Here is a 26,839-nt window from a genome sequence, read left to right as displayed (position 1 = left end):
TCTTACCTCTCAGTCTGCTGTGTCCTGACATGCTCTGAAAGCTCTGGTTAGTTGTGTTAGGCTGACCCCTTTTGGTGGCATCAGGTTCTGCATGTATCCTAGATGTAGTGTTGTGCCACAGTGTCTTAAGTTATATGACTTTTTGCTCCCACTCTCTTATCTTTTAACTCGTATCCCTGCTCTTCTCTCTAACAGTCCAGCTGGGTGATCCAGGTGGAGTTAGCCATCGGGCCAGAGGAAGGGATCAGCTACCTCACTGACAAGGGATCCACGGTGAGTTCCTGCCAAGACCACATCTGTATCTCAAAACATATGTAGACCAAATGTGTTCCAGGCCTCAAAAGGTAGCGTTTATCTCAAGTGAAAGTACAGGCTTGACTCCTGAGATAAAGATGGCCACAGATATCGCTGGTTCATTTGATTACGAATGAGAATGTTTAGGATCAGCACAGTTTCAATGAATCAATATCCACTCTTTCTGTGTCCCTCTCTCTGTCCCCAGCCCACCCATTTAGCTAACTTTAACCAAGTTCAGTCCATCCAGTACTCTGCTATGGAGGAGAAGGACAGGAAAGGGATGCTACAGCTCAACGTTGCTGGAGCTGCTGAGGTACTACTTGTCTGTCTGTCTCTCTGTCTCTTTATCTGTCTCTTTGTCTGTCTCTCTGTCTCTTAGAAATTTGCTCTACATGTACATTTTGTTGTAAAACATATTACCATGAAAAACTTGATGAGATGTAGCAACTCAAAATTGTGACTTTTGACATTTCAGCCACCTGATTTCCATTTTATATGTAGTCCCATTTCTGTTTGTATTCTTTTATCACTATGACAAAAAGACAATACCTCTCGCTCCTACTTTTATGTAATCTACCTTTATGGTGGACACACTTTTCCTCAACCTGCCTCAAAATCAGGTAGATAATTTCTACCTTTAATTTCAACAAGACTAGAGGGTCTTGTGAGAAGTTAATGTACAGAAATACTGGAAGTTTAGTTTTTCCCATTGAAAAGCAAGTGTCGGTGCAGAGAGCAATGCTGTGGGCTATTGTTAAAAATATTAAAAAGTGTGTTCAGCCTTCGACAGTTTTAGAGAAATCAAAAAGGACAGATGAATGCAAGATGCATCAAGTTTTCTCACTCTAAAAGCAGTTTTATTGGTATTTGTTTAATCTTGATGACCGCTTTGGCCTCTAATGGATACTAAAGAGCTCCCATAAGCTGTGCCCATCGTAGTGCATTATAGCTTGGTTACTGGGCGCTCTGTGTGTGAATGAGTGAGTAGATACAGAGATTAACTAATGGTTTTCCATGTATAGATTCCACATAATGGTTCTACTCACAGACAAAGAGCTTTGTAATACCCGCAGCTGTATGAGTGTAGTCTTTCTGTTTTATTGGCTTTTATAGTATTGGATTTACTTACACACACACACACACACACACATACTGAGAGAAACAGGAGTTTTCCCCTGACGTAAGGAAGGAGCAGCTGGAAACCCCCACTGTTCTGCTATGTGTAGGAGTATGTGTGTGTGTCTTTGGAGATAATGGCTCTTTGTGACAGGCCTGCCTCTGTGTGTGTGTGTGTGTGTGTGTGTGTGTGCAGCCCCTCACAGTTACGACAGCATCGCTGACCATGACGGAGAACTTGGCTGACTTGATTGACGGTTACTGTCGGCTCATCTCCATGGAAACTCACTCGTTCATCGTCAGATTTCAGAAAGGTATGAAGCTGAAGATCTCTCCTCTCTGTTCCCGCCTCTTTAGGATTATGCAAAAAATATTAAAATACAATCCTGTACACCCTACAGAGTTTTTTTGTGCTCAAAAATATACTATCAAAGTAAGTCTAAAAATAATATGAGCTCTAAATTTCACTGTTTAGAGCAGGGGTTCTCAAACTTTTTGGGGCCAGGGACCCCTCAAAGGGGAGAACATTTTCCAAGGACCCCCTCATAAGCGTAACACCGATTAGGCATACTGCTTACTACTATTTGTACTCTTAGATGCCATTAGAACTGGTGGCAGTAATGGAAACTGCTTATTTTATTGGTGCAAATGGTCCCCATCTGTAGATATGAACTTTTTAATGATACAGCACAACTTTATAATTTATAGCAAATTATTTCGCAGACCCCCTGACAGAGTGCCACGGACCTCTGGGGGTCCCTGGACCCCACTTTGAGAATCACTGGTTCAGAGAAAATCTATGAAAGTGCAATTTGCCACTGAACAGCCTCAGGGATTAGGTTTATGCCGATATCCACATGATCCCAAGTATATATATGCCATCATAATAATGAAACAGTAATTTAATAGAGCTCTCGGTGTCCTCTAAAGAATCCAAATCTGTGATAATGTTCTTTTCAAACTTTTCAGTAAATAATTCAAACTGTAATACTGTGTGCAGCAGAGCTTCTTAAGTCATCTTCTATACTATTACTGGTAAAATAGCTTCTTGTGGCAACAATCAATATTGCTAAATTGTTATATCTAGTACTGTTGTGTCTGTTATTAGTTTTGCAGTGCTCCTATTTAATGAATACTATGTGACACACTGAGCTACAGCGCTAGTCCCTTCCTTTAGACGTGCTGGTTGTATTGTATCTATTCTAATGCTGTATAAGGAATGTATTTTATATGCAGGGGAGTAAAATCCTGTTTGTGGTGTATTGTACATTTATTGTGCTTCACATTACTCATTCTGATCCTGATGATGTGTGTTTTTGTCCTCTAGAGGGAGAGAGAGCACTGCCTTCCATCCCAAAGTAAGAACCTATCTAATTCTTCTTTTTTTATTATTTTTATTTATTATAAGACAGGTACAGGGACAAATAAACATCCATCCATCCATCTGCAAATAAACAACCAAAAGATATTATACAAAGAAGGACAAATAACAATAATAACAAAAAAATAAATTAAAAAAAACCTGTCTTAGTATTGTTGCAGTAAAAATTATGTTAGAAAAGTCTACAAAGAGGCTACTATCACAGCTCTAAGTCATCAGATCTGTCATTTCCATATCTGTCTCATGCAAAGGTAGTATGTTGTGGGGTGGTTTACTTGTAGGATTATCAGTCCTGTCAAAAAAATCTGAAATTTCTGAGACAAAAAAAGATCTCTAGCAGTTCAAATAAACTCAATATCATTGTCAGTAAAGGGTTGGCCAGTAGCCAGACTAATAAATCTATTTTTATGCCAACATTAATGGCAAATAGCTATTAAAGTCATGACCATGTGTCCTTTGGAGCCTCAGTGCAGCTCTGCTTCAAAATGAAAGGTTTTCAGCCTCCTCGTCATTATCTGGGAAATCCTTTACGCCAGAGTTCTTCTGAAAATAAATGGTCTAGAGTTATTTCCCTGTTAAAGAAGAACAATAAATCAGTCATAGGGACTTTCAGGCCAGCTTCAGGATGGTTAGACAATCACTTTCATGAGAATCTGTCGTTGCTGCAGTTTTATTTACAGTAAGATTGCCAAACTTTAAGTTCCTGTTTCAGAGTAAGGCATTTTGACATTTCTATAAGGAAACGTCTTGTGTCATTGTTGAAACTTTGTCACTTTGATGTCACTCAACTTGCTTGGTATAGTAGTTTGACAACTAAATTTAGGAACAACTTGCAGGTGACTCAAAATAACACTTTTCAGTATTAAATGTGTCATGTAAGTAGTGACGAAGTGTGGGAAAGCTGCCCGTACAGCTCAGTGTAGAACTAACAGAAGCTGCAGAAGTACTTTCACTCATAATCAGCGTTACAGTAGTTCGTTCCTGTATTGTGCTCCTAGTAAATAATGTAGCCAGAAGCATTTTATACTAGTGCCGTACTGTGGTGCAGGAGAAAGATTATTAATGAACATCTCCTGGATATTTATTTTGTGGTTCATTTTGTGGTTCATTTTTCAAGGAAAAATGCCAAACATTCACTCTTCCCTGCTTCTCAAATTTTCAGATTTTTCTCTGTTTGAATATCTTTTAAATCAAGACATCATCTTGGTTTCTGGGAAATTTTGATGGGCATTACTTATTTTTTTCTGACATTTTATAGACTATATGATTAATTGGCTTATCGTTAAAATAATCGACAGATTAACCTATAATATAAATAATCAGTCAATGGCAGCCCAGTGGTTTTACATTAACATGGCAGTTCAATGTGTCCATAAATAAATTACATCAAAACTCAAATAACTAATCAGCTTTGAAAAGGTTTGCTTAACTGGAAAAACTTAACTGGGACGACTTAATTTGAGCCTTTTTTATAGGGTTTTTGGCTCAGAACTGCAGGGTCTTACATTTTTTCTAGAGGAACCACTGGTACTTTGGTTTAAAGTGGAGTTCATTGTGTTTGTTTATCCGTGACCGTAGAAGCCTGGATGTTGTGTGTTCACATTTACACTGTCACTTGATGAAATTCAAACACCAACTTTTTGCTTACTTTTTGGTCATTTCAACTCAAATCTCTCTCTCCTTTTTTCTCCTCTCTCGCTCCGTCTGTGGTCAAATAAGGAGATAAGTTTAGGAGCCAAATATTTTCCACTTAGGGTTTTTAAACACTTGGGTAGTCTCCTCCTCTTTCTCTCATTCTCTCACTCTAAGTTTCTTTTTGCTTTCTGTCTCTCTCTCTTTCTCTTTCTCTCTCTCTGCCTGTTGTGGTCTGTGATGTAAAGATCGTAGTAGAGCTCAGATGACACAGACAGAGAGACCACGACAGGCAAAGGCAGAGAGATAATTGAAACAGGCAGTGTTAGTTTACAGAAGCAGTTTCAACGGGCTGCTCTCTCAGTGAGATCTGACTTTAAAAATCACTGATGTGTTTGTTAAAGAGGCTTCGATTTAACCTAGGTATGTTTGTTTTGTTATATCTGACTTTTAAGCGTATTTTACTGTTGTCTAATTTGTTTCTTCTTCTTTAGAGTGTCCAATAATGAGAAAAAGTTAGAAGCAGTCAGGAGTGGAGTAAGAGCTATCTCTGTCTCAGGTAAGATACAAATCATGCACTCACAAGTCGACAGGTTTAGGAGCAACATGAACAGTCTGATAGCTTCCTTGGCTCCGACTACTCGTCTTTCTTTCCGTCTTTCCATTTCCTCCAACATCTGTTTTCTCTCTCACTCATCTCTCATTGTTTTCTTCTCTGTCGGGACTGCCTCTCCCTCTCTCTCTCTCTCTCTCTCTCATCCCGTCCGCTCTGTTCCTGCTATTCTTTTGTTTACTTCCTCCTCTCCCCCTCGGTCTTCCACACATCTCCCCACACATCCATTCACTCTTTTCTCTTTTTTTTCTCTCACACTCTGGTCTTCTTTCCTGCCTGATTGGCTGCAGACCTAGTGACATCGACGCCTCCTAAGCCAACCAAGGCGCGGCGTTTCCTCCTCCCCTTTGTCTTCTGTTCAGATTCGCCGCCTGATGGTATCCTCGGCTCTCATTGGACAGTTAGTGGAGGAGCGTGTCCACAAAATTGTGATGTGGCGGAATAAAAAGCCTGATTTGATGATCACACATTGCAGTAAAGACAGTGTTCAGAAAAACCTCAGAGAAAGAAACCTTTTATTTGATGCAATCTGAAATAAAATTGCACAATAAATGCAGTGTAATATGTAAGAGTTGTTTGAAGTATTATTTATTCTTCCTGGATTGATTTATAGCACTAATTTGGTCCAGAAAATATACTCCGCTGTGGCAGCTGTTTGGGATTTTTCCATATTTTTAATGTAAAATTAAACTGGTTTTGTGGATTAATCACTTTTATCTGCTGCATCACAATCTCATTTTTAAAGATGCCTTCCTCTACTAAACTATCTTTGTCCTCAGCCTGGTTGCTTTGACTAATTCAGTCTTACGCGCACACACACAAACACACATGCTTCAACCACAATAACTGCTTGTGTGCTGCTGCTTATAACCAAGCCAATGCTCTTTAAATAAGACTGGGGAACAAATGGAAAAGACTCTGAATTGTGCAATACTTTCTGACTGAGAGGCAATTCATCAAAACCAGAGGCTTATGTGTTTTCTTAATATCAGTAAACAATTTCCATGTTTTACCTCTCACATTTGTGAATAAGTATTTAGTTTTAAGCTTACCTGCTGACAAAGTCTACTAAAGATGAACATTTTGCATTTTTAGCTATTGTAAAATGCTTACTTTCATTCAAAAGAGTGACTGGAAGAAGCCAGTACTGACATACAGAGCTCAGTTCAGCACATGGTTGACTGTTGAGGTCACAGTTTGGTTATTTTTAATCATCATTTTCAGTGTTTTAAGTCAGATACTTCAAAGAGGCAGAGCTTAATTCATAGCAGAGAGGCCAAGTGGTTATTGTTCTTCCATTTGAAAGATCTCTGTTCCACCACCGAGTATCTGCCCTGTTAAAGTGTCCGCAAGCAGTCGATCAGCAACAGCTTAGGGATGTAGTTTTTTCTATAGACAGGAAATTGAAATTGAAATGACTTATTTTAGTGAAAATTTAATTGTGGTTCTACCCAAAATGTTATCCATCTACCGTATATATGTGTCCTGCACCAAGTTAAATGGGTGAGTACGTGTCCTTGTGTCTCTCCATCTTTGGCTTTGGCAGCCTTCCTCCGTAGCTAGCGGCTCAGAGAAAGTCATGGATCTGGACAGCAGCTGGTTTGTTGTTGAAACTTTAACAAGTAATCCAAACTTTTTCTGCTGGAGGCACCAAAAGTGACACGCAGGAATCCTCATGGTACTTTTAGAGTTAACATTTTTACTGCGAGCTACTCTAAGTCAATTGAGCTGGTAATTATAGCTTTATACTGATAGCTTTATTTGTAAAGCACCTTTTAAAACTCCAAGTTAATATGGTGCTTCACAGGATTAAAATAAAAGAACCACAACAATAAAACATTGCAATGTGCATTAAGGACATCAAATTGGTTATTAAAAGGGTGAGGAAAAGAAAACCCTTTAAAACAGAGAATTAAAGCCACATGAACCAAGTATTTTTTAAGATTAGTCATAAAATCCCAAAGTGTATCAATAGCCCTCAGATTATCTGAAAGGGAAAAAACAAAAAATATATAATCTATCATTTTTACCAGACAAAACAGAAGGAAATCAGCCATAGAACGCAAGCAGGGCTGAGAACAAGCTGCAAAATGTCTACACTGCTAGAAAGGGGGAGAAGCTAAATTAAGCTAAGCTAAAGAAACATGGAGCCAATGCAAGGATTTAAAGGAATAGTCTGACATTTTTGGGAAATCTGTTTTTGTTTTTTGCGTTCTTACCTAGAGAAAGATGAGAAGAATGACACCACACTCGTGTGTGTCCATCAAATATGAAGCTGCAGCCAGGAGACAGTTAGCTTAGCAGCGTTGCTGGTGGGTGGATTTTGTTACCTCCGGACAGACCCAGTTCCGCTGTTTGCCCCCTTTTGCTAAGCTAACCTAACCGGCTGCAGGCTGTATATTCACCGTCCAAACTATTGACTGTATATAAAGATGGACGACATGACAGCTCACCAAAAGTGAAACCAAAACATCTCAATCGCCCCCTGGTGGCTGGCTGCAGTATAGGTGTTAAGTTCCGCCTCTTCCATGTTAGCAGAACTCTTCCTTTTATACTGGAGTGATTTGATCTCTCCTTCTTGTTTGGGTTAAGATTCTTAAGAGGCCATTACAGTAATCTTGTTGAAACTGCTGTGTAGTTCCACTGCAAGTACATGAAACCTTAAAAATATACATAAAATGTATGTGAGAAACCTTGCTCAAGCAATGAGTGTTGCTCACTGTTAACATTACTCCACTGGATCCGCATTTTACGCTCTGCTGCATCTTCTGTCTGCCAACCTTTACATGAACTCTCCAACTCACAAATATTTACAGCTTGACGCAGACATCGTACTTCATTGAAACCATACTGGAGTTCAAATGCAGTTTGCCTTGCGTATCGTCACCATTTCTTGCATTACTTCATTTAACCTACATGTGTCTGTGCAGCATTTTAATGAAAGTTGTTAACTCTGCTTTTTCACCGGAGATATTCTGAAACTTCGCTAACTGCTCGCTGAGTGTTTGGCTTCGCAGATCTCCAACATTGCAACATCTCTCATGTTGTTTCAAGGCTTTTCATGCTCTAACCGCTCTTCTCTTCTCTCTCCCTCTTTTCTGCCTCCTGCTTTTCTCTCTCTCTTTCTCTCTCCTTGCTGCTTTCTCCTCCTCCTCCTCCTCTGCTGTCCCGTTTCCTGCATGCTCTCCTGGACCCTGCAGAAGATCTTAGCGGGGATGGTAAAGTTATGCTGTTGTTTATCACTCTCTCTGTTGTCCCTCTTTTATAGTCCTCACTCCACCAACACACTGCAACCTCCTGGGAAAGGGTAGCGTGTGTGTGTGTGTGTGTGTTGGTGTGTGGGTTGATGTTCATGCATGCATTCCTTTAACATCTTTAACAATGGCGCTGTGTGTGTATGTGCTGTATTATGTACATACAGGGTGATTTAAATAATTCAGAATGAAATGAGCTGAATGTGTTGTTTCTCATGTTTCAGTGATTGGAAACATGAATAAATCACCAGTAGCTTTAATGAGTTTTGTCTGTTAGTAGCTCGAGTGGTTTACTTATTTTAGTGTTGTGTTTTTAGATGTTTGTGTCTGAGTCTATTTGTGATTATTTTTTAAAGCGGATTACCGCTAAATTTGAAATATGTCTGCTTTTAACCACAAGAATGACACACAAAAATCTGAATTTGGAGATTAAGTGGTATTTCTCTTTAAGGGAACTTCTCCAAATCTCTCTCTCTCTCTCTCTCTCTCTCTCTCCCTCTCTCTATACACACACGCAAAATCATGCACACGTGTACTCGCGTACATTCATGCACACACAGAGTGGAGTAGGGAGAGGTTTGCTGGATTCAAGAGTGGGTGCATTCCTGGCTATAATGGGATAACTAGATCACACACACACACACACACACACACACACACACACACACACACACACACACACACATGAAAGCACACACACACACTATCCCTCCACTGAAAGCAGAAAGAGACAGAGTTAGACCAGTCAAACTTAGAAAGGGTTGATTCTTTAGAACAAGTCCCAAACCATGTGAGCGAATAAGCAGCAATACAAACAATTGACTTCACAGTACAAACTAAGAAGTACGTATAAAAAAGTAATCTGCAGATTTAAATGCAACAAACAAATTAGAAACACTGGATGGAAACACTGACAAGCAAAATTGACAAAAAAATAGTATAATGTTTGTCTGTTGCTGACATGTGTTTTAACGGGAAAAAAACATGACTGATGAAAGCCACCTTATGCTGAACTGCTATGTTGTTTATGATCAGTTTATCTGCTGTAATAAAACACATTTTGGCAGCAGCAACGGAGTCACCAGAGCGTGTGCTTTTATTTCAGCTCATATGAAGATATTTTTAGAGGCGCATTAAAGGCTTTCCTTTCCTCTCATGTGAAACATAAATCACGCAGAGCAACTGTTCAGCAAAAGTCATGCCTGTTTGATTACAACTTTAAACTTTTTCCAACCTCTTCTCCTATAGAATATTACACCTTAAAGCCTAGCATGTTTAATTCATCTTATCCTTAAAGGAATAGTTAGACACTTTGTTAAATACATGTATTTGCTTTCTTGCTGAGAGTTGCATGAAAAGATTGATACCACTCTCATGTCAGGTCTGTTAAATTTGTAGCAAATGTGGAGCCTGCAGTTAGTTAGTCTAGCTTAGCGTAAAGACTGGAAACAGGGAGAAACGGCTGGCCTGGTTCTTTATGAAGATTAAACAAACAAGATAAAACATGTTAAAGGTACAGTGTGTAGGATTTGGCATCCAGTGGTGTGGTTGCAGATTGCAACCAACTGAGTGCCCCTCCTCTCACTCCTCCCTTTCCAAGACTGTGGTAACGTGAGCCACTGAGTACAAAACCGTGGTAACGGCATTCACCTCGCTCAGAGGCCATCCTTACCATAATAACACTACTTTAGGAGCAACGAAAGTCAGACGGCGACTAGCGGTACCACGATTTTGCACTCTACGACTCACGTTTCCGCAGTTTGATTATACACTAATGAAAACATAGTTATGAATATTATATTCCATTTCTGCTAAAAGATCCCCCGAAATGTTACGCACTGCTCCTTTAATTAGTGAGCTTTAGAGGTGTTGGTTGGAGGAATTGTTTTTAACCTTTGGACAGAGTCAGGCTAGCTGTTCCCCTCTGCTTCCAGTCTTTGTGCTAAGCTAAGCTAACTGTCTCCTGGCTGTAGCTTCATATTTACCGTGAAGACATGTGAGCGGTATCGATCTTCTCATCCAACTCTCTGCAAGAAAGCGAATATATGCATTTCCCAAAATGTTAGAACTATTTCTTTTAGCATTAAATACTTTTCTGTCCCCTTTACTACCATCCAATGTATTATTTTGCCTGCCTTAACTTCTACTGCTTTCTTCGGCTTATTCTACAAGGCTGATTATCTTGAGAAAGTCAGCCACAGGCTTTAGAAACGGATTTCTGATCAATTTAGGGACTCGTTCCCACAGAGCCTGATAAATCCCGGGCAGAGCTGTGAGGGTAGCGTTCAGGACAGCAGCAGATGTTTGACTCTTGTTTCCAACAGCTGAGTCTGCACACTGATTTTATTTTAAACACCACCATCTGGTTAGGATAGACTCAGTCCATCTTTCCCTTCTCTCTTTTCCTGCTGGCTCTCTCCTCTCTGCCTATCTGTCTGATTCTGCACAGATTTGATCCTAAACGTTCCCATCTGCTTACATGACAGCTAGCCCCACTATTTCTCTCTCTCTCTCTGTCTTACTCTCTCTATTCTTGCCTCCTTCCTCCTGGTTTTCTCTTTTCTGTTCTATCTTTTCATTTTCTACTCGTCTCTCTCAAACTCTCTCTCTCTCCTTTCTGTCTTCTCTTTTTCTTTCCCTCCTCTCCTCCTCCTCCTCCACCACCGCCACAGTTACTCCCTGCAGTCCAGCTGCTCTCACACAGACAGATATGCACAACACATGCTCAGCTGACACTCTCCGCCAAGTGTGTGTGTGTGTGTGCGTGCAGAGAGAGAAAGAGAGGAGCTACGTGGGTGTTGCTTTGCGCAGGAGTTTTCGAAACTCTTTAGTTCATGCTTTGTTTCTTAGTTTTTATTGTGCAGGTTTGTTTTTTACTGCACACGTGTTTGTGTGTGTGTGTGTCGGTGACCCTTCATACCATAGCGGACGCACGGTAAACTGAGCAACATGTGCATGATTTTCCTATTGTTGTGTTCTGTTAGACTTGCGTGCATGTTCTCTTGATTTATTTTCACACTGTTTTTGTGTATCTCTTGTTACAGAGACTGATGACTATGCTGAGATAGTCGATGAAGAGGACACATACACCATGCCCTCCAGTAAGTTCAAGCTTCTCTTTCAGTCTAACATCTGCCAACCAAAGTACTCAAGAAAATGAGCTACTGCTGCACTGCTGCAAGTGAACTGTATAATAACTGCTTCACTGTTATTCTTCTGTCAGATGCATACGTTGTCAAGCAAACATTCATTTTGTTCTGCTGTCTAATAAGCTGTGTGGGGTGTGAATCTTTTCCAAGAAACACACACACTCGCACAGGGAACGTCAGAGAAGTTACATTTAGTTAGGTACAGTAGCGGCTAATCAAATTCAAGCCAGTTTCAGCGTCTTCTATAAACAGCAGAGACACTGGCTGCAGGTCAGAGAGGCTACAACTCTGACTGTATAACTCCGGTTGGTCGGACACGCATCGCATCTGTCAAATTCATTCATATGTTAGTGAAACCCCTGAATGTGTTGGTTAGCTTGGCTATAGCCCTGTGAGTAATGGTGGTTTCAGCCCTCCGTTCCAATACATTTAATGTGGATGTTTTGGCCAGTACAAAGTAGTATTTGATTGCGTGGCCAGCTTTGAAAATGGACTGTGTTCTCCTTTCCTCCCGCAGTCTTTTTCTATCTTTCTCTGTCTGGTTTTATTTCTTTGTCTCTTTCGCTGTGTCTTTTTTGGTCTCCTTCTTTCTGCGACTTCCTCTAAACAGACTTTCTGCAGACTTTTGACATATTTTCCTACTCTGTGCCTGTATGTGTGTCCATGTCATACTGTCTGCCGTATGTGTATACAATGAAGCTGTATTACAGTACTGACGATATAGCAAACCTGCTCTTTTAACCATTCTGTGGCAGCATTCATTCATTAACTTATTTATGAACTAAACATCAGGTAAATATGCCTGTATACGTGCGTCTCTGTGTGTGTTTTCTAAGCTATTTTCAATCTTAAAGCAACTGTCTGGCTCTCTCCTTCTCTTCATCTCTCTCTCTTCCTCTTTCTCCCATCGCCAACACAGTCAGCTATGGAGTAGTTGAAGGTAAAACTCCCCGTCTCTCTCTCATTCTGTCCCACCGAATTGCCTTGAGATTTTATATTTTTGTGCATATTTTTCTTTGCCGGGCACTTGATGACGCTGTCGTCGGCCTTCCTCATTAATTAGTGCATCTTTCTGCAAGTTAGTTTGTTAATATAAACCTAAAAATAACCTATTGATGTACACTAGTAACGGTATCAATCATGTGGCTTTTTTGAGAAGTTAAAAGGAAGTTTTCTTTCACCATGAGTGTCTGGCAAAGAAAAATACAAAGACTCGACGTACCTAATATCCAGATTGTTGTTCACTTGTGGCTGTGGTCGTTTTTTAGTGCAGTTCATTGGGGTCTTCTTGTGTTGAAAATGAAAGGGAGGGCCAATCCATAAACAATGCAAGATGTTACTTCACAAATAGTTTAAACAGAAGTTTTCCGCAGACCTCCGGAGCTCAACAATCTCACAGTATTTGCGTTGTTTATTGGCTTGGTTCTCATTTCACCATCCTGTTGGTTAGGACGTTTTCATTTCTTTATCGTGATTTATTGTGGTATGCTGTTGTTGTTGTTGTTGTTTTTCAGTCATCTGTGTTTTGTGTTTTGTGCAATTGTTAATTTCCTGCAAACAAACTTGAATGGATTAATTGCAGTTCTTATAATGGAATGTGTTTCTGGTTATACTGTTGGTGTTTGTGTTTATCTGTTCGTTGAGTCAAAAAGCCAAAATTAGTTTAGCCCGACAGATGAGTAAACTTGTACAGGATAAGTTCCTGATGATCAGAATCCTGCGTTAACCTCTTGAACTCCATTTTTACTGCGGTTGTTTGGCAGCTGACATTAATACACCTGTGTAGAAATGTTTCATGACCTTTTCAACAAGGCGGAAATATTTATGATAAAACATAAATGTCAAAGCAGTCAGTTGCATAAACAACCGCTTTCATTCAAATTCTTTTGGACATACTCACTGAATATAAAAGGTTACGGCAGACAGACCGTATCGAATACACTTCAGATCCAGTGCATCAGTTTGTGTCAGCCTTTTCAACATTTCACTCAAAAGATCCAGATGTTCTTCTCGGCTTTCCAAACTGATTTAGGAATGGGCTCTTCATGTTTACATGCACAGGAGCACTACAGATTTTTTATCTAAGTTAAGGATCTAATTCAGAACAACTTGTTTATGTGTTTCCCTGTCGCCCCCCTTTTCACTGTGTCAGTATGCAGGAATACACTGGAACGATAATGGGACTCTGGTGTGCATGTGAACAGATTTACATTTTGCCTGTTAAATGGGTTTACCCTATGTTGGTGTGTTTGTAATTGTGTGTGGTAGTGTGCATGTCAAGTTAAGGTTTGTCTAGTTAGAGGAAAAGGGAATATAATCCTGGGTCTAAACGTTTTTTGTATCATGTTAATGGTTTATTTTAGTCTGATCTGATAGCCAGTGGGTGGGCTTTACCAAAAAGGATGATCATTTTTACTGCCTGAAAGTTAGACATCATTTCAAAGCATCTTAACCTGCTACCATCCAAATAGTCTTGTCCTGGTAAGCCCCATCCATGTGGTCCGAGTAAAGCATGTCAAATGTGACGGGTGTTTCCAGTGTATGAAAAACAGCAGGTTAAACGTATAAATCTCACTCTTCTTTTCCTCTCATCTTCTTCTCTCCTCCTCTCTCTCAGCGCGGGATTATGAGATCCAGAGGGACAGGATAGAGTTGGGCCGCTGCATAGGAGAGGGTCAGTTTGGAGATGTACACCAAGGAGTCTATAACACCCCGGTATGTGGAAACACAAACAAACACACACACTCATGCATAGGCACACTTTTTGCGTACTCACCAATAAATCATAAGACGTACGTAGGATAAACAAAATCTGTTTGGATGTTACTCTATTATCCTGCTAAAACAAACCATTGTAATTTTAAAAGTATTTTCAAGTCTGCACTCTATCATTAAATAAAAATATTAGGTTACCTACAGGTTATTATGATAAACTGAACATATTGAGTTACAAACGTTTCTGCCCAAATTAATAATTTAAAGTCTATCGTAGTCAGAGTTTTTAAGAGTTTTGTCTTTTTGTTGAATCAACCCTTTTGTGCCCATTACTGACATTTTGTATTTCCTTTGGTGGAGGTGTTCTTTAAGCACAAATGTGAAGACATTTTCAAAATCAGTCAAACCGTTTGGCTGAAAAGTGAGTTTTTTGTATCATACTGTGTCTAATATTTGGGCACATGATGGGACTACTGTTTTTGCAATAGATTCCATTATATTTTAGGAGAAATCCGTAGTCCCATGTGCCCAAATACTAGATATAATATGATAAGAAAATAGCTGTATCTCAAAAACTACAAGGAGCAAAATCAAGTATTTGGTATCTATGAACTCAGAACAAGTTGAATATCAAAGATATTCACACATATGCAGTTTAAAAAAAAACATGTAAGCGTTTTCCCTAATTTTTCAAAAATCACGACCTTGACTATTAATAGAAGTGCTGTTTTCATCTAAAAATGTCAAAGTTGTACTATTAGCCCAAAGTATGTCTTTACCAAATTGCAAGACTTTTGACGAATCAGAACAAATGTTGTGGCATTTTTCCTTCATCGTAGTAAATATAGTCTTTGGGCACAAATGGGTTAAACATTAATTTAAACATTTTATGTGATTTTTGTTTGCAGTATTTTGATATAATATTGATAACAAATAAATTACATTTTGTGACACTGATTTCAACCCCCCTTATTATTGTATTATTTATAATGTGCTAACTTGTGTGTTCTTTAGGACAAACCAGATTTACCTGTCGCCATTAAGACCTGTAAGAACTGTACGTCAGACAGCGTCAGAGAAAAGTTCCTACAAGAAGCATGTAAGACCACACTAGTTCTTTTTTTCTTGACTTATTAGCAAACCATGACTCAGTTCATACATACAGAGTGTGTTAATGTGTGTGTGTGTGTGTGTGTGTGTGTGTGTGTGTGTGTGTGTGTGTGTGTGTGTGTGTGTGTGTGTGTGTGTGTGTGTGTGTGTGTGTGTGTGTGTGTGTGTGTGTGTGTGTGTGTGTGTGTGTGTGTGTGTGTGTGTGTGTGTGTGTGTGTGTGTGTGTGTGTGTGTGTGTGTGTGTGTGTGTGTGTGTGTGTGTGTGTGTGTGTTTACCTCCCAGTGACGATGCGTCAGTTTGACCACCCGAACATCGTTAAGCTGATCGGAGTGATCACAGAAAACCCTGTGTGGATCATCATGGAGCTGTGTACTCTGGGAGAGGTACGCCTGAGGCTGTGTGGATAACACATACGGACTGAGTAGAGTAGAGTATGTGTCACTTCTTGTCAGTATACAGAGGAAATTGTTGAGTGTAAGTAATGATGGTAGGCGCCGAGGAAAAGCCTGACCTGGAAACCTCTTATATTAAGAAAAAAAAAAAATCCAGTTTACACTTGAAAGTTAAATACTTCAAGGTGAGGATTTACTGACAGATCATTATCAGTGTGAGATGGTGACATGTATTTACATTATATCTCTATAAATACACTACATTAAACTATCTCCCAATCTTTACCCTCTTTTTCTGTCCATCTTTCTCTCTCTGTCTACAGTTACGTTCGTTCCTTCAGGTGAGGAAGTACAATTTGGATTTGGCCTCTCTCATTCTGTTTGCCTACCAGCTCAGCACAGCGCTCGCTTATCTGGAGAGTAAACGCTTTGTACACAGGTACACACACACACACACACACATGCACAATATAGATTATATAGATTAACTGAGGAATAACTGTGGGCATATGATTGCACTATATGTTGCATACATTTTACTTAATTACTTACTGAGATAAAGTGACATATAGTGCACAAATATGGGGTGGTTTTCAGGCACAGCTGTGGTGTTGCACAGTACATCTCTCGTGCTCTTTGATAGATATTTGGCATCTAAGAAATAACAAATAACATCTGTGATGATTCAGGCCTAATGACAGCCGATATTGACTTACAGGGACATCGCAGCACGCAATGTGTTGGTCTCTTCAGTCGACTGTGTGATGCTCGGAGACTTTGGCCTGTCGCGATACATGGAGGACAGCTCTTACTACAAAGGTACGCAAACACAGCTTTGTATTATGTTATGACACAGAACAGTGTTCACTAATGTTTTAAAGGTATCCAAGAGACCGTTTTTAATGTTGTTGCTTGTTTTCTGAGCAGCGCTGACTTGAGACCAGTTTGTTGTCCCAGTAACTCTTCTAGTTTTGTGTATGTGATCAACTTTCCTTGTTGCCAGTACTTTGCCGCCCCCAACAGGTTACATCAGGATACTGCACTTTGTCTTGACTTACTGCACATGTTGGCATGTTATGAAAACAGTGTCTTCTTCTAGTCTCTACCCTCTGAGGGATTGCAAATTTTAAATGTAGTCATAAAAATCGTTCTGTATTTTTATAGGTAATGTTAATTCTGTGTTTGTCTTTGTCTCAGCTTCTAAAGGTAAACTTCCCATCAAATGGATGGCTCCTGAATCTATCAACTTCAGAAGATTCACCTCAGCCAGTGACGTCTGGATGTTTGGTGAGTTATGATCATTTGAGTGTGTTGTGTTAGTTACTGTTACTGGGAGAGAAAAAAAATAATCATGTGAGAAACAATCACTAAAGAACTATCTGTCTGTTTGTTCCTCTGCCTCTCTGTAGGCGTGTGCATGTGGGAGATCTTGATGTACGGCATCAAGCCTTTCCAAGGGGTGAAGAACAACGACGTGATTGGCAGGATAGAGAACGGCGAGCGGTTGGCTATGCCTCCCCAGTGCCCGCCCACCCTCTATAGTTTGATGACCAAATGTTGGTCGTATGACCCCAGCAAGCGGCCGCGATTCACCGAACTCAAAACACAACTCAGGTAACTCAATGTTCTTGTCATGTGTTGAATATTAATTACACGAAAGGCCATTATACTACTGTAATACTATAGTAATGCTTTCCAGTGTTTTTAATGCCACTTGCAAAGGTCGTTTTTTTGTCTTTAAAGTTCCAATTTTATCATTGCCGTATTACAGGTAATCAGAATTGGGCAGTAAATATCCATATCCCAATAATTGATTGTATTAATTGTTAGATTAATGGTGATCATAAACAAATTCTATTGGTAAAATAAAAAGCAAATATGGATTAAAGTTGCTCAATATACAGCAAAGACATTTTTCCAATACTTTTGTTTTAGTTTGATGAATAACAGTCTTTTTTAGCATGTGATTTTGCATACATTAATTATTGATTATTGACCAGCAATAATTCTGATACCTCAGTGTATTTATCATAAACTAATCGCAGTAGCTTCTATCATTGTGTGTTCTTGATGTTGTTGGAGCTAGTTTTTATTAAAATGAAGAAGAATTTTCTGATGGATTTAATTTCCTCCCATAATAAAGATGCTTTCACAATCCTTTGTGTGTAACTTTTTCCAGCACCATACTGGAGGAAGAGAAGCTCCAAATGGAGGAGAGACTTCGAATGGAGATGAGGAGACAAGTCACCGTGTCCTGGGACTCTGGAGGGTCTGATGAAGCACCGCCTAAAGTAAGATTCAATGATCTCTTTCTGTTTCTCTCTGATTATTTCTTTGTATTTCAGTACATGGCTGATAAACACAAACCGTTATCTTTCTGCCTGCAGCCCAGTAGACCAGGTTACCCCAGTCCTCGTTCCAGTGAAGGCTTCTTCACCGGCCCCCAACTCAACCACTTCCCGGTACAGAAAGCACACAAACACAAACACAAACACACAACTCCTGTAGTGAGAAAACTATGCTCTTCTGTTCCCTCTCGTCCACTGTGGCTGCAGCAGTGTTTTCCTCTGACTTCCAGAGGTTTTAGGCGGCAGCAGCAGTGTGCAGGGCTACAGAGAGGAAGAATTCAGGACTCTATAAGGTTTTAAAGAACAGGAAGTCTTACAGGAATCTTTAAGAACAAACATACTGTAACCTATTCAGAAACAGTCATCAAGGAAAACACCACTGATACTTATTTAAGAAAGATAAAGTATCGGGAATAGATAATAAAATAAATAAATAAATGTGTTTTTGTGGCAGTGACTGCATACTCAACTCATAAGATTTATGATCATGGTGAAATGCACTGATCTTATCTGTAAATTTAAATATTTTCTTGGGTTACAGTATGTGTTTTCATTGTTTTTTTCTGACTTCATGTTCATGTAAAGTCAGTATTGAGTCTGAGTTAACGTAGAAGACAGACTGGTGTTGGACGACAGCGAGCGTGCGCTGCATGTGTCAAAGTCAGTAAGAGAAATGTGGAGGCAGAGAAAACGAGAGAGACTTTCAGTGCAGTTATTCCTCTCCTCATAAACCCAGCAGACAGCAGGCATTTCCTGTAGTGCTAAAAGCCACACACACACACACACACACACACACACACACACACACACACACACACACACACACACACACACACTAATCAAACCCACTCTGCAGCTCGTATGGCAATAAGCATTTCACTCACTCTCTCTCTCTCTCTCTCTCTCTCTCTCTCTCTCTCTCTCTCTCTCTCATGTCCTTATAAGGAGTGTATAATTATAACTGCTATTTAAGTCAAACTTGATCATATCACACGTAAGAATAACATCTGTATATTTTGGTAGCATGTGTTACACACCAGACTGAGAGCAGCTCAAGAGCTGTACAAGAACTCCCATGATTCTTTGAGGCCGAATCAGGGCTTGTTATTACTAATAATGCTTACCTTTGGTGTTAGTGGGATTCTCTCTGCTGTTTCACCTTCAAACATTTACAAAAGCATGACTCTGTGACAATTTTAGGAATATTATAATGTTTGTGTTCAAATTCAGACAGGGAAGAATAAGGCAGTTCGATGTATTCTCTAAGGAAATATCAGTCAATTTACCCTGGGTATACCTTTATATGTATTCCTTTACAAGACATGTTTTTCATGCATTTCAAAAATGTTCTAATTTCTTTTGTTTTATTGCTTTTAGTTGAGTTTTTCTATTTTCTCCAATGCCAGCATTTGTTTTTCACAGCCCAACAACAATTTGGGAGCTGAAAAATGACACTAACAAACTATAAACTTACTAAGTTATGAATAGTTTTATACCGTATAAAGGTACATAGTGGGAGCCTTGGCTTGATCAGTTGATGTATTTGCTTATTGTTGCTTATGGTTACTCATATTCTTACTCATACTCTTTAGAATTTGGTCTTGTGTCACTACTATAGATTCTTCTTATAAGAGTTGTTCGATTCCGACACTACTATTGGAAATGCCTCTGATACGGCCTAAAATGCTGGATCAGGTATCGGCGAGTACGCAAGTCATGTGCCGATCCGATATCACGTTATCATATCATTTATCAGCTCATTTACGCTACACAGGAACAACAACACTCACTACCCGATCAGTACATCCGATCGGTACCACTTCTCCTAAGGATGGGTTTAATGCAGAGGTCAAATGTCATGTAGGTTTATGACGAATATAATAAAAGTTTCTTTCTCATCTCTGTTGAGAGTTGCACAAGTGCAGAACCGATCAGGCAGGTGCCTGCGGAGAGTGTAAAGTTAGCCAGAGCTAGCAAAATATCAGCAATTTGGCAATATTTATAATACTCAGTATCGGCCGATACGCAAATTCAGGTTTCGGTATCGGGAACAAAAAAATGGTATTGGAACATCCCTACTTACCATTATTGACCATGTTTTATACTCTCTCTCTCTGTCTGTCCACCTCCAGCCATCAGCACATGGTGGCGTGGGAGGAGTAGGAGGCAGCTACCCTCCTGGTGATTCCTGGAATCAACACAGACCTGAACACACTGCACTGTGGAGCCCCAGCATGGAGGTATGCACTATCACTCATAAAGGAATTTTGACAGGAAAAGCCCACTGATATTACATCTATTTTATTATATATATATATATATATATATATATATATATTTTTTTTTTTTATCAATCACTTATCAGCATATAAAGATGATTGAGGCGATAATGTTGCTGTCCTGAACCTGACAAAAGTTTTGAATTTGATTATTTAGAATCACTAAATGTAAGAAGCACCCGTGTTTTCTACAGGACGGCGGATGTGTAGGCCAGGCTATGATGGAGGAGAGGCTGATGATGCAGCAGCAACAGATGGAGGATGACCAGCGGTGGCTGGAGCAGGAGGAGAGCTTCATGGTTATGGTAACGGTGTTTATATGCAAGCTACAGTTTTCAGTTTTTGTCCGTGGACTGTGGCCATATTATGAGCAAAACATCACCTCTAGAAACAGATGCACCCTTAAAAGGAAATGCCAGTATTTTTAATTGAGGTCCTTCTGTCTGTCATCATAATACTTTGCACTCAACACCTCCTTTGTAAAGTTTTCCAAACTAATTTTAGATTAACTATTTCAAATGCTTGTCTGTGAGTTTAGTCCAAACCTAATACAGATGGTTTCTATTGTAGCTACCTAGATAGGGATCTGCTTCTTGGGCAACTTGACAGCTAACCAAATTAGCGTTAGCTGCCGTGGGACGCTTTTTTCCACTTAGTATAACTCCTTTATGTGTGGTGTTGTTGCTAGATGAGCTGCAGAATATCTTTTTCAGATCTTTGAGATAAATCAAGCTCAACGGAGCCAGTTCAGACACTGAAACATCCCCAAAAGGAGCCAAATCGCTACTTTAGCAAAACAAGTCTGTTTTTCTCCTCTCTTCAGGTCCGATGGTTTATCCTCTTGCCTTGATGGGTGTTTTTTTGTTTTTTTTTGAGCCAGGTGTAGGAGAGCTGAAGGACGGAGAGAAAAACACAGAGATGAGTTATGAGGGATGGGGAGCGATGTCCCCTCTCTTTTATTTATTGCTGAACAGGAAATCTCTCAGGACAGACCTGGCAGACTGAATAGCCGATATCTTACTTGTTATTTGGTAACCCCTGGGTGTAGTGTTTTTCCCCCGGTGGACTGTATGTTCACTTGATTCACCAGTTCCTCTCTGCACCCAGCACTCATTGCTAAATGGCTCAACTTTATGACCCTGAACTTTGACCCTCGTGGAAATTGACAAGTGAAAGGAAGCTCCCTTCACAGAGGTGAATAAAATATCCCTCTATATGATGACTTCATCCATCAGTAGAAAGACCTGCTATCAAACACATTCCTGACACTTGAATCATGGCAGACTGTGTAACCCCAGCCTGTTTTTTTTCCATTCCCCCTGATTCACCACCAATAAGACCACAAGTCAGTTTATACGAACAAGAAGTGGTGAATTCTAAATCTGTTCATCTTTATCTTAATCTGAATTTTTAACCACACCGACTAATTGTGAGAGGATTATTTTTCAGGACAGTGTGGATTATGAACTCTCAGAGTGGAAATCTGTGTAGCTGTAGCCTACTGCATCATCACTTTGTGTCGACCCTCTGTCCTTCAACACTATAAAGAGTTTATAGCCATAAAGACAATCCTCAACCCTTTATTCAACCTCTTTATTTAATTGTGATTAATCACACACTTCTTGACTGTTCAAAATGTACCTTAAAGGGAGATTTGTCAAGTATTTAATACTCTTATCAACATGGGAGTGGGCAAATATGCTGATTTATGCAAATGTATGTATATATTTTTTATTGGAAATCAATTTCAAACACAAAACAATGATAAATATTGTCCAGAAACCCTCACAGGTACTGCATTTAGCATAAAAAAAAATATGCTTAAATCATAACATGGTAAGCTGCAGCCCAACAGGCAACAACAGCTGTCAGTGTGTCAGTGTGCTGACTTGACTATGACTTGCCCCAAACTGCATGTGATTATCATAAAGTGGGCATGTCTGTAAAGGAGAGACTCGTGGGTACCCATAGAACCCATTTTCATTCACATATCTTGAGATCAGAGGTCAAGAGACCCCTTTTGAAAATGTTTTTTCCAAATTTGCGTTAATGCGTTATTATTGCGTTAACTTTGACAGCCCTAGTCAGTATCTGTATAATGCATCTGTAAAGCTTTCAGAGGGGTGACGGCAAAGAACCTTACTTTTAGTTGTTGTATTTATCAAGTTACTTTGAATGTGAGCTTCAGTTCAGGTCTAAAACGATGTTGAATCTTGGTAACAAAAAGCAGTTGTTTATGCTGTGTATTGTGAGTGGTTTCCAAGTTCTTCCTTAAAAAGCAGAAAATAGTAGAATAAGTAGAAAATCCCAATACTTCTACCACTATAGAGTACCGTCGAAATGAAAGGCGTTCCGGTGAAATAAGCTAAACTTTGTGATAAACTAAAAGGAGGATCAACAGGAGAGTAAAAGAGAGTGAAAACAGAAGAGAAGGAAAGTAAGGCCTGAAAATAAAGAGATGGAAGTTTGCGAGGAGGACAGAAGGAGGGAGAAAGGAAGTGGGATTGGCAGGAGCCGTGGAGAGGGTGGAACAACGAATCACCCATCAGAGAGAGAGAGAGAGAGAGAAAGAGAAACAGCGAGAGGGGAAACAGAGGGAGATGCAGATAAATGGAAAAAGTGGGAGGGAGAAACAGAGAGGAGAGTGAGGCGGTTGGATCTTTTCTCTGCGGCTCAGTGGAGCTTTTCCTCCTCTGGAAAAACTTCTTCTTCTTCTTCTCTGTCTGTCTTTCCCTCTCCCTCCATTCTTCTCTGACTCAGTTTTTCTGTCTCTCTCAGTCTCATCTTCCACGTTCTTAGTTTCCTCTCTCTCCTTCTTCATCAGCCTTTCTCTCTCTCAAGTTTTTTCTCTGCTTGCATCTCTGTCTTTCTCTCATACTTTCTGTCCCCATCTCCGCCCTCCTTTCGATGGCCTCCACTCTCTGCTTTCCTCCTCCCGTCTTCTTCAGCCTCTATTCTCCCAGGATGCATCTCTTCAAGGCGTGCTTCACCAAGACGGTACTGAAACAGAAAGAGAGAGGGAGATGGAGTTATGCTTGGGTTTTGGTGGTGCAGATATGGACAGAGTTTTGTAATGTTATTGTTTTCTGTAGACTAGTTGGCGTGAACGGGCTGTCAGGAAGTTATTTGAGTGGATGGGATTGTGTTTATCTGCTGCTCTTCATCCTTACTTGATGATGATGATGATCACTTTTTGAGGCAGTGTAGATTTTGCTGGTTAATTCTGCATTTTTTTTGTTGAAATGTGGTGTTTAGTTAGGAAAAGATAACTACAGCTGCTATGCGTCGACTTTTTATTTCTGTAACCTGCAGGTGGCTGTCAGACTGTTTTTTGATACTGTGTTTGGTTTTTCATATTTTCTGTTTGTTTGTGAATGCCCAATGCTTTTCATCAAATCAAATCACAATGTCTTACTTAGTTTATTTTACTTTATTTTATTACTAAACTGGAACTACCTGGAACAACTTCTACAGTAATGAAAATTGCTCCAAAACACATGCTTAGTTATGTTTTTTAATATTTAAAATGTGTCTTTCTGTTTCTTCCCTGCAGAAGGCAGAGGCCAGAAACAGCAGAGGAAGCATCGACAGAGAGGACGGCATACTACAAGCACCGGTCAGTCATTGTGTGTGTGTTTGTGTGTGTATGTGTTGAAACTTGCATTGAAAATCGGTTATTTACCCCCTCCACACACTGATGGAGAGAGGAATGCTAAGCTAAAGGTAAATCGGAGTCAAAGTGTAATTGGGTAAATGCTGAAAAGAGAGGGATAGAAAAAGGGAAAAGGAGGAGAAATCTAGCAGATTATAGCAAAGAGGAGAAAGATAAAGAATGAGAAGGTGCAAGAGGGAGGCCGAGGGAAAGTATTCAGTCCGACAGACAGAGAGAGAGAGAGAGGGGAAATCCAGAGGCTGGGAGAAGAAGAGAAAGTATTTGTGTGTGTGTGCCAGGGAGGGGTACTGCCTACACACCAACCACATGACCACAGAGGGCTCATGGGAACTTTAAATCCAGAAGCTCTGCACAGTCCCATTTTACTGTAAATGTGTTCTGTCTTAAAGCTATTCTCAGCGTTGACCTTATCATCTCCTCACTGTATCAGCTGTAACTGAGTAGTGACATCGCTGGAGGGAATTCTCAATATGCAATAACAAACTGTGAACGTGGAATATTTTCAAATATTTAGCTGGTGAAATCATTGACTTTTTGGCAAAGTGTATCCTCTTGTTTAAAGAGGTTCTCTCTATTTAATAATGATTAAAGACAGCTGAAAGTTTAACCTGTGTGTCTATGTGTGTGTTTCTCTCTGCGCAGGGTGGAAGCCAACACATCTATCAGCCTGTAGGGAAAGCAGGTGAGAGAACGACCAAACAGACATACTTAAAGGAACAGTGTGTAACATTTCGGGGGATCTCTTAACTGAAATGGAATATAATATTCATAACTATGTTTTTTTCCATTAGTGTATAATCACCTGAAACTAAGAACTGTTGTGTTTTCGTTAGCTTAGAATGGGCCCTTCATATTTAAATAGGGAGTGGGTCCTCTTCACGGAGTTCGCCATTTGGCTCCGCCATGTTTCTACAGTAGCCCAGAACAGACAAACACTGACTCTAGAGAGAGCCTTTCACGTTTTTTACGTTACCTGAAGGCCACCGTAGTTCTCCGAGTGCAAAACGGCACTATTGCCAGCCGCCGTCTGACTTCCGTTGCTCCTAAAGTAGCGTAATTATAGTAAGGATGGCCTCTGTGCGAGGTGAACGACGTTACCACAGTTTTGCACTCGGCGGCTCACGTTACCGCAGGCTTGGAAAGGGAGAAGTGAGCGGAGGGGTACTCAGTTGGTTGCAATCTACAACCACACCACTAGATGTCGCCAATGCTTACACACTGTCCCTTTTTAAAGCAGCATTAAATGGAGTCACATACATTGCACCACTGCACACCATCATACTTATCTCCATACTACATACACATCATACTATCACACTCCTTTTTCCAGAACATGTGGCTCCTCCTAAGAAACCACCCCGCCCCGGAGCTCCTGGTCACCTAGGCAACCTGGCGAGTCTTTGCCCTGTGGACAGCTACAACGAGGGAGTCAAGGTATACTCTATATGCTATGAACAACAAATCTCCTAAAAATACACAATTTGTGTGCAGAATTCCTTGACTTTGTTGTTATTTAGCCTCTTTCCCATTCTAGCTTATTGTTTTTGAGTTGACTTCAACACTATTTGTCATTTTACTGGTGGGTTGCATGCTGTGCCATGCCATGCCTTGCCTGTGGTTGGCTTTGGCTCTAATGTGCTGTCCCTCTTCTCTCCTCCCTTTACTCTTTCTCCCCCTCTCTCATTAACATCCATGCATTTGTTTCCCCTTTAACACCCTGCCATCATCTTATTACTCATCCTGCTTCTCTGACTTGTCACTCTGCATCCATCTATCCACCAATCAATCTGTCAAACACTCTCCCCCTCCCATCACGACCCCAATCCCCTTCAATCTCCTCCCTGTCAAACCCCCATCCATCCACCCAACCACACCTCCCTCCCATCTCCTCAACCTCCCCATAGCCGTGGAGGGTAAGCTGATCTCTGTGTTTGTCTGTCATCACAGTAGAGTTAGCTAATAGTTACCAGTATCATCATGTGCAGAGAAGCTTCATGAAGCTTTCTCAATTATAGTTATTTTTCTTTACCAGAGACGGAACAAAATATGACATGACAAACAAAACATTTGAGCATGGAAGTTCATTCTTGACCTGGGAACAGTATTTGTGACAAAATAATCTCATCTGGGGCTTTCACATGCATCTCATGGTCATGAGGGAAGTTGGGGACAGACTGTGAGATGTGGTTGAAAGCTCCAAAACGTCAACCTTGGAGTTATTATTTTGACGCAAATACAACATTGTTAGCTAGTTCCACCATTCCCCATTTAAAGCAATGGATAGTATTAATATTAATTAGTATTAATAAGCTGGCTTTAGGTTTGTAACTGTAGCCAGAGTGTCGTGAAAAATATCCCTGGTAAAGAAAAATAAAACCAAACTGTAAAAGTCATCGTACTGTTTTTTTCTTAGATCAATAGAAGCATTGTGAACTGATCATTGTACTGTTTGTCTTCCATTGCGTCTTTAGATGATAATATAGTTAAATTCATGTTGTTAAATAAGTTCCAGTGATTAACTTATTATACAGAAACTTTTTCTCATTAACATGCCAACATTTAAGGCACAAAAACTGATTGTGGCTTCAGGTGATTTTTCATTTAAATCAAGCTCTCCACTGAGGCATTTCCTCAGAGCTCTTTCTCATTAAAGTCGTAGCCTACAAATCACTTCGGCTTTAATTATGTCCCCACATTAAAGGCTGCAGCTTAAACAAAATCAAATCAGCCGGGTAGTTTTGTGAACATTAATTAAACTTACATTAAGGGATTTTAACCACAGGGGACCAGAAAAACAAAAACAAAGATATGTGTCAACAACTTATCAAATTGTTAAAGTTGCAAGTTGCAAAAAAATGACCTTAAACATTTAGCAGGTA

The 26,839-nt window shown here is 40.0% G+C and overlaps 1 protein-coding gene across 10 annotated transcripts in view; it reads left to right on the top strand.

Moving 5' to 3' along the window:
• The window catches only part of ptk2aa (protein tyrosine kinase 2aa), a 67,640-nt gene that overhangs the window by 36,825 nt on the left and 3,976 nt on the right, over positions 1 to 26,839 (top strand). For 4 of the 10 annotated variants that reach the window (XM_074612550.1, XM_074612551.1, XM_074612548.1 and 1 more), the window contains 22 exons: positions 196 to 273; positions 503 to 610; positions 1,610 to 1,727; positions 2,741 to 2,771; positions 4,921 to 4,985; positions 8,240 to 8,257; positions 11,338 to 11,394; positions 12,362 to 12,382; positions 14,060 to 14,157; positions 15,172 to 15,256; positions 15,551 to 15,651; positions 15,984 to 16,099; positions 16,379 to 16,479; positions 16,858 to 16,947; positions 17,070 to 17,274; positions 17,840 to 17,951; positions 18,048 to 18,122; positions 20,141 to 20,248; positions 20,482 to 20,592; positions 23,841 to 23,903; positions 24,603 to 24,642; positions 25,291 to 25,394. In XM_074612550.1, coding sequence (XP_074468651.1) covers positions 196 to 273; positions 503 to 610; positions 1,610 to 1,727; positions 2,741 to 2,771; positions 4,921 to 4,985; positions 8,240 to 8,257; positions 11,338 to 11,394; positions 12,362 to 12,382; positions 14,060 to 14,157; positions 15,172 to 15,256; positions 15,551 to 15,651; positions 15,984 to 16,099; positions 16,379 to 16,479; positions 16,858 to 16,947; positions 17,070 to 17,274; positions 17,840 to 17,951; positions 18,048 to 18,122; positions 20,141 to 20,248; positions 20,482 to 20,592; positions 23,841 to 23,903; positions 24,603 to 24,642; positions 25,291 to 25,394 — 1,905 coding nt within the window. The remainder of the gene's footprint in view (positions 1 to 195; positions 274 to 502; positions 611 to 1,609; positions 1,728 to 2,740; positions 2,772 to 4,920; positions 4,986 to 8,239; positions 8,258 to 11,337; positions 11,395 to 12,361; positions 12,383 to 14,059; positions 14,158 to 15,171; positions 15,257 to 15,550; positions 15,652 to 15,983; positions 16,100 to 16,378; positions 16,480 to 16,857; positions 16,948 to 17,069; positions 17,275 to 17,839; positions 17,952 to 18,047; positions 18,123 to 20,140; positions 20,249 to 20,481; positions 20,593 to 23,840; positions 23,904 to 24,602; positions 24,643 to 25,290; positions 25,395 to 26,839) is intronic. The other 6 variants (XM_074612553.1, XM_074612552.1, XM_074612549.1 and 3 more) reach the window with 3 other exon arrangements.

The sequence above is a fragment of the Sebastes fasciatus genome, chromosome 17 (genome assembly GCF_043250625.1).
Source record: "Sebastes fasciatus isolate fSebFas1 chromosome 17, fSebFas1.pri, whole genome shotgun sequence".
Classification (NCBI taxonomy): Eukaryota; Metazoa; Chordata; class Actinopteri; order Perciformes; family Sebastidae; genus Sebastes; species Sebastes fasciatus.
This window is presented reverse-complemented; position numbering and strand designations above follow the sequence as displayed.